This window comes from Sinocyclocheilus rhinocerous, unplaced genomic scaffold, assembly GCF_001515625.1.
Source record: "Sinocyclocheilus rhinocerous isolate Xijiao unplaced genomic scaffold, SAMN03320098_v1.1 scaffold1285, whole genome shotgun sequence".
In the NCBI taxonomy this organism is placed as follows: Eukaryota; Metazoa; Chordata; class Actinopteri; order Cypriniformes; family Cyprinidae; genus Sinocyclocheilus; species Sinocyclocheilus rhinocerous.
In genome coordinates this window covers 1,162,170-1,170,113 of record NW_015645559.1, presented here as the reverse complement: position 1 = coordinate 1,170,113, position 7,944 = coordinate 1,162,170, and the positions used below count along the sequence as shown (strand labels likewise).

The window sequence follows — 7,944 nt, the reverse complement described above, 5'->3', positions numbered from 1 at the left end:
TTTTTTTATGGATGGGCGCTTTTTATTTAACTTCTTTTGGACTGATGCACTGCAACACCCGCTGAGTGCCATTAAACAGACACTTTTTAATAGAACATCCTTTAATATAAGGATGACTTGAGGGTGAGTAATTTATGGGCTAATTTTCATTTTTGGGTGAACTAACCCTTTAACTCCAGTGAAACACAGAATGAGCTACTCACTGTGGATGATGCTCCTTATCCAGTGTCTGTTCGTGGTGGATCAGCTCCTAAAAATCCATGCTTGAACTCTGCTAAAACCAGGAGAGGGGATGCCATGACCTTCCAGAATGATCCTTCATGATCTGATGCAGAAAACTGAACACTGTCTGATGTCTTCAGCAGAAGTGACTGTCATCTAAACTCTAGTAACCCTGCATTTCTCGTCCGTCCATCTGATTCTCTCCATGCTGACAAACACGCACAAACTCACACAATAATCTGATTGTTACACAAACTAATGGGCTGTCAGTTCAGTTTATTCCACCCAGTGCTCTTTTGTTGTACATAATTAGCAGTAATAGTACAGCTCATTGTTCTTGTCTGTCAGTGAATAAACTAGTAAAAGTGCACAATGTGAAGCATATAAAACGTTTAATAAATGAAATACCAAAAACACAGAGAAGTAAAAGATGGGTGATGATTACTCCAAAAGAGAACGTGACCACATGTGTTCTACAAAGGGCACTAATATCACAACATAGACTTTGGGTGTTTCTATTAAAACTTTAAGATTTTCTAACTGTTCTGAATGACACGTAATAATAATTAACAAAACATTGTCTTATGACCATCAAATATTTGCCCGAGTGATAGCAGAAACCCTGAAACACATTAAATAGCGTTCAATTTCAAACACACGCAGATCTCACCGTGGTAAACAAAGAAACAGGCCTCCTTTTTCAGATTTCCAATCCATACCGCCTCCTCCTTTTAACATATTTTCGAACACAGGAGCGCGTCCTAATAGCAAAACTCACTTCTGTTTTTAAATTCGGCAAAGAAACGATAAAACTTTGACGCTCATACGAAGTAAAATCCTGCGGTTGTTGTGCGTGTACGTGAACCTCGCTCGGTTGCCAGACTGGAAAGGTAAGATGTTATGAAATAGCAGAGAAAATGTCAGAGTTGCTCATTAAGTGTATGATTCAGACTGTTACAAAACAATGTATTCATATACTGAATCACAACCATGGTAATGGCTCTGAGATATTTCTTATTGACTTTTATACATGAGTGTTTCTTTCTTTGTTGGAATGGCTTTTAATATCTATTGCCTGTTTGTGTGATTTTACAATTTTCTAGCAACAAACATGAATTGAATGTCAAAATTAATGTAGCTGTAAAATTGTAGGTAAATAATAATAATAAATAAATAAATAAAACAAGCTACTTGTCATGCTAAGTCAGTTTTATGTTAGATAATTATCAACAGTTCCTTTAATGCCTTTTTTAAAGAGGCCACCAAAAGTATCCCATATTTGTGGAATGTGGCATTTACCAAAAAGCTCTGTTTAAATAAATGGCACACGGACACCTTTGTGTGTAAGAGTCTCTAATCCCTGTTGAAAAAAATCAGCATGCTGGTTAGTTTTGAAGAATGGCTGCTGGTTTGAGCTGGTCATGAGGTCCTAAACTAGCTCCTGCTCAGGACCAGCTTAAACCAGCTCATGACCAGCTCAAACCAGCAGCCATGCTTCAAAACATACCTAACCAGCATATGCTGGTTTTTTCAACATTGATGTGAGGTTCATGCACAAGTGTGATTATCAAAACTAATGAATATGTGATAATTATAAATGACTTCATTACACTAACTAGCCTGTGATTCCTCTGCAACATTTGATATATTGTTTATGTAATCTTACGGATTTATTTATGGTAGAGAGAACAGAAAACCAACTGACTTACAGACAAATCAGAAATAAAACTGTTTTCTCAGCAGTGATTTCAGTTGTTAATAAATAGCTGTAATTTACAATTGTGAACAAAGATTCATTCATTCATGTTGATAATTACAGAAGCCAGAAATAGAGACACAATGGGGATGATAAAACCATGGCATGCACAGAAAGGACCATATATTATAACTATATTATCTCTTAAGTGCATGTTTCAGTGCTAATGTCAGCTATGCCTTATGAAACACACACACCCTCTCTCACACACTCTGGTGTACAGCTCAGCCGTTTACACTATTATCTGCTTCAGTGCCTTCAGAGTCTTATATAACAAGGTCAGGAAGGGTAAATGATATAGACAGTGAACCTGTACAAGGAAATGTCATTCTGCATAACTTTGCTACAAGAATATTAATGATAAGAATCCCATTCGTAAAGTAGGTATGTGATCATGTGTTGTTATGAAGCAATTCTCATAAGGAATTTGGTCTTAAAAGGAGGAAAATTTTAATATTTTGTTATGAAAACATAACATTTGAGCATAAAGAGTTAAGTACAATGCTTTAGGATTGATGTCAAATTGTTGATAAAGAGCTTAAATGCCTTCAGTGAACTCAAGGTCTTCATTTTCCTGCTGGTTTTGATTTTTTATTTAATTATGTACTATTCCAGGGGTGGCAAACGTCAGTCCTGGAGAGCCGCAGCCCTGCAGAGTTTTGCTTCAACCCTAATCAAACACACCTGAACAAGCTAATCAAGGTCTGAAGGGTTACTAGAAAGCTACAGGCAGGTGAGTTTTAATTAGGGTTGGAGCTGAACTCTGCAGGGCTGCGGCTCTCCAGGACCGGAGTTCGCCACCGCTGTACTATTCTATTCAAAACTTTACACTATACACTACCTTTCAAAAGTTTGTAGTTGTTTTTAAATGTTTTTGAAAGAAGTCTCACAAAGGCTGCTTTCCTTCCTTCTTTCAGTCATTTATAAAAATAGTAATATTTCAAAATTTTATTACAATTCTATTTGAATATATAGCCTATTTCTGAATATCTGTTGAATTTTCAGCATCATTACTCCAGTCTTCAGTGTCACATGATCCTTCAGAAATCATTCTATGCTGATTTGCTGCTCAAGAAACATTTATTATGAAAACATTTGTACTTTTTAATGTTTTTGTGGAAACTGTCATACATTTTTCCCAAGATTCTTTAATGAATAGAACATTCAAAAGCACAGCAATTATTTGAATCATTTGTAACACTATAAATGTCACTGACAGCGTACATGTATCAATGGAGGGATCCACAGGACATTTTTCAAATTCTGTGCTGAGATGGATTCTCTAGGTGTGTTCGGCTTGAAGCACAGCTACAGACGGCAGTCAACGAGAGTAGCCGCTTGCAGTCGGGGGCGGAGTTGAAAACGGAGTGTCAAGTCGGACACTTTCTGCTCCCGATAGTGAGGCTCGCGCAGTGTTTGCATACTCTGTCCAGGGCCGTCCTTAGCTGACGCGGGGCCCGGTGCGAGTTAGGGAGCGGGGCCCCCCTCGGTCCATTAGCGATCGCGTTCCGGGGGTGGGGGTTGGTGGGTTTTCCCCCTCGGTCCGTTCGCCGCGGGGCCCCCTCAAAGCGCGGGGCCCGGTGCGACCGCACCAGTTGCACCGCCCAAAGGACGGCCCTGACTCTGTCACAGATGAAGTGAATTAAATGCAATATTTGTCAAATACACAGATGTTTCAGAAACGTTTTCATGAGCAACAGAAACACTTTTTATATACTGTTTAATACAACGCCATCTGTTCAAGAATAAAGTTCAACATAATCATATACAATTTAAATACGAATAAAGTGGGGGTAAATATGCTTTTATCAGTGTTTTATGAAAACGTGACTCAATATAACATTGCGACTACAGTAAAAAAGCTTTTACTGATCTAAAACAAGATGTTAGAAACACACATCATTGTTGTCATGTGGTGAATCTGGCCAATCGTGAAACAGATGTGTCATCATCAGAGCTCCTGCAGCCGCTCTGAAAAAGCTGTGCCAGCTGAGTCAGTTGGCTGCTCTCGAAACGCTATCGCGGTACTTTGATGCCACACGTGATAGTGACGTCGGCGGCGGTTCAAGTCGGACAAAATTTCTAACCGGCATGCACGGCTTGAAGTCAGCCGCCGATCAGTCTGCGCAGCGCCGCATGAAGTCGAACGCACCTGTTATCTTCAACAGGTGTCACGTTAGGCCGGGCATACACTGCGATTTCCGTGCGATTTCATCAAGGTACCAACTCACACACTGTATGGTCCGATTGTCGAGCACGATTTATGTGCTCACACTATACGTGTGAAATACTCAAAATGCGCAGACGATAACACCGTGTAAATTGACGATAGCCAGAGATATATAAAAAAAACAAAAAAAAGCATCATATCAGGTGATATCAAGAGGATTTGTCATTTCCAATTAATGTATTAAATTATTACCATTGCTATTATCAGCTGTGCAATACCCTTTACGAGGGGCGACCAAAATTTAGTCGGGAGAGACTTATCGCTTCTCGTTTCCCCCTGTACGCTGCACGACAAAAGACGCACGACAAAGCTGAAATTCGACCCGACTCAAAAAAGAGTCGCACGAGTCACAATTCGGCTCAAAATCGGACGAAAATCGCACAGTGTATGCCCGGCTTAATACATTTATTGAAATCAAACTACATTAGCTCAATAATTCATTTATTTTCTTAAGCATGAATGTGCAGACGAATGGAGATAAAGCTTCCAGGAAGTGTGTTGCTACAGCTGATGTTTTAAAATTGGTCTCTCTTCCTTTTACTGGATCAGATCAGAGTTGGCCTTTCCTCTTTTTGATGCGAGTCTTCCTCCTGGTGTTTGCATCAATGATTGACTGTGACTGGTGCTTCAGTGTGACACGGTTGGTGACATCACCGTCATCAACGCCGCTGTCCTCCTCATCTGTTGACAGAAAAGACATGCAGGTGTGTAAGATGTGCGTCACCTTTCTCTGCTAAACCTATCAGTTCTGTTATTGTTTCTTATACATATGGATCAACTCTAATTCTGATTGGGTGGGCAAGACTGTCATTTGGGTGGGCTTAGAGTAGACACAATCGCACGTGAAGGTGATCTGACTCCTAACATCTTAACAAATCCACCAACACTGTGTGCACCAGGAGGGTGAGCTTCTAAGTACCACACAGTGTACAGACAGAAGAAAGTACTAGATCAAGAGAGCACAGGTGAACATCTTCCTGATAAGAGGGAGCTTTTGAACTGTGAACCAGAGTAAAAACGCATGGCCATGCCTGCTCAAGAACTTTCCAAGTTCTTTCCAAACCAGTGATCACTGGTGCAAATAAGAGCGTCTAAGATAAAGAAACAGGATTGAAACAAGCTTAAAACGCAAATAGTATGTTAAGTTTGTAGAGGTATGTAATCTTTGTATCCATGTTGGTTTCATATGGTTTTAAAAATCTTTTATACAATTTTCAACAAAAAGTTTACATTTATGTGGTGTAACCATCAAATAAAAACTAACATATTTTCCCTACTCTTTGAATACATGTGATCTTAAATACAAAATTGTTATAATTATTAATAGTAAATATCATTAAGTAAGGTTTTCTTTTTTCTTATATTGAGTTTTTTTTTTTTTTTTACATCATATCAAGACATCATCCTGATATTTGCGACATCGAAATATGCCACCCCCCCCAAAAAAAAAAAATCACGATTTTCATTCAGAAATATTAGATATGTATTGAAATCCATTCCATATGCTTTGGTAAATCCTTATTTTTAAAATTACATAAAAAGACAAAATTATGAGATTAAAAAATCAGTTGAAACTACAAGATTAAAAATCACAATTATGACAAAGTCATAAAGTTGAAATTATGACAAAAAGTAAAAATTGCGTTAAGTTATATGTCAAAAAGTAGAAATTATGACAAGCCAAAATTATGAGATAAAAATCATAGCTATGACGAAACGTTAAAATTATGAGATAAAGTCATCTATGACAAAAGTCAACATATAATGTTTTCAACAATTTATCTCTTAATTTCAAATTTTAATGATCTATTTTTGTCTTTTTTATCTCATAATTATTACTTAGTATTTCATAATTTCGACTTTTTATGTCATATTTGACTTTTTGTCATTATGATTTACCAAATCATGATTTTTTTTCTTATGTGGCTGAAATGGGATGCCATGGAAATATGAGGTAGTGTCTCACCATCAAAAAAGTCCTGTTTCTGGGTCTCAGGTAGCTGAATGCGAGTGTTGTACTGTGGTAGTTTCCCTGCTATTCTGGCATGGAACTGCAGGGGAGCATAAAAAAACAACAGTAAAATATTAGTAAAGGTTATTTTATAGATTGCAAAAAATAAAATATGCCACATATTCCTACAGTAAACAAAACAGTTAAAGTAACATAATAATTATGTTTCATCAGTGACACATCTTCAACAAGCCAAAATATAATTACACCAACATGACTAATCAGTGTTCCTCACCTCTTCTTCCTCCAACTCCTTCACGAAGGTTGCCAGATCTTTGCCCTGTAGTTCCTCCTTTAGCAGCATCAGTTTCTGGTCAGCCTCAGACATCAGCTGCAGCATGTGTTCTTCTGAGTCTAAAGGCAGCTGTGGTGATGGATCCTTCATCTGCCAAAAACCATGGAAAATACTTATAATAATGATATTTATAATTTCTGCTCAGTTACATATATTTCGTGAATACATCCCTGAAAGGTAAAAACTTTTCCTTAATCACAAACCACAGAGAAAACATCTATGGTCACTTTTAATTAATAATTATTATATATTACAGTTCACAATTTTGGGGGCAGATTTCAGATTTTTTTTTAAATAAATTAATACTTTTATTAAGCAAGGACACATTAAAATGATCAAATATGAAATAAAATATTATATACAAAATATTTCTATTTCAAATAAATGCTGTGCTTTTCAATTTTCTATTCATCAAATAATACATATTATGCACAACATAAAGGTTTTTGAGCACCAAATCAACATATTAGAATGATTTCTAAAGGATCGTGTGACACTGAAGACTAAAGTAATGGCTGCTGAAAATTCAGCTTTGCATGACATGAATAAATTAAATTTTTAAATATATTAAAATCGAAAATGGTTATTTTAAATTATAATATATATATCACAATATTATTATTTTACTGTGTTTTTGATCTAAAAATGCAGCTGTTGTGGGCATAAGAGACCTTCAAAAACATTTTAAAAATCTTACCGACCCAAAACTTTTGAATGGTAGTGTACATAACAGTATGATGTGCTATTAAACATACTGTAACTTTTAGAAGTCCTGTACCAGAATTAAAATACATTCATTAAACTGCAACTGTATGTAGTATTACTACTCATTTGACATGCGAATAGGTTAAGTCAATCATAACGGAGTCTTTAAAAGGTTAGTTCACCCAAAAATTTAAATTGGCTTGTGTTTTACTCACCCTCGAAGCATCCTAGGTGTGTAAGACTTTCTTCTTTCAGACAAATCCAGTCGGAGTTATATTAAAAATTGTCCTGGCTATTCCAAGCTCTATCATTGCAGTCAGCGGCTGTTGTAGTTGAACAGTCCACAAGTCGTCAAATAAAGCTTGCGCATTCATAATAAAACGTGCTTCACACGGCTCCGGGGGGTGAATGTAGCCTTCTGTAGTGAATCTATGCGTTTTTGTAAGAAAAATATCCATATTTCAAACGTAATAAACACTTTTATATCACTTCCTCCAACTGTCATAGGCGGAAGCTGTGCCGGCGGATGTCGTAGCACGTCAGCGTTGTGTGATTAGTGATGAACGCGGAGAGACAACAAAACAAAATGCCGGTCACAAATTAGAAGTACAAACCGAAGATTTGCAAAGAAAAATGTTGGAGGATTTCGATATAAGCCAAGAGGAGACTGGTTTTCCTTTGCTAAAGTAAGGAAACTTTGCTTCCTTTGCTCCTATAAACAAACT

General features: G+C 37.0%; 2 protein-coding genes across 2 annotated transcripts in view; both read right to left on the bottom strand.

The window, feature by feature from the left end:
- LOC107706616 (ral guanine nucleotide dissociation stimulator-like 1) overlaps positions 1 to 1,577 on the bottom strand; it is a 17,225-nt gene extending 15,648 nt beyond the window's left edge. Inside the window, exons 1-3 of the mRNA XM_016510376.1 lie at positions 1,522 to 1,577; positions 893 to 1,104; positions 204 to 325 (exon numbers count right to left, since the gene is read on the bottom strand). The gene's annotated coding sequence lies outside the window, so the exon portion shown is untranslated. The remainder of the gene's footprint in view (positions 1 to 203; positions 326 to 892; positions 1,105 to 1,521) is intronic.
- Positions 1,578 to 4,646: 3,069 nt separating this feature from the next.
- The window catches only part of LOC107706693 (coiled-coil domain-containing protein 151-like), a 9,940-nt gene continuing 6,642 nt past the window's right edge, over positions 4,647 to 7,944 (bottom strand). The window contains exons 11-13 of the mRNA XM_016510495.1: positions 6,455 to 6,604; positions 6,175 to 6,259; positions 4,647 to 4,889 (exon numbers count right to left, since the gene is read on the bottom strand). Of these exons, the coding sequence (XP_016365981.1) occupies positions 4,759 to 4,889; positions 6,175 to 6,259; positions 6,455 to 6,604 (366 nt within the window). The 3' untranslated portion in view covers positions 4,647 to 4,758. The remainder of the gene's footprint in view (positions 4,890 to 6,174; positions 6,260 to 6,454; positions 6,605 to 7,944) is intronic.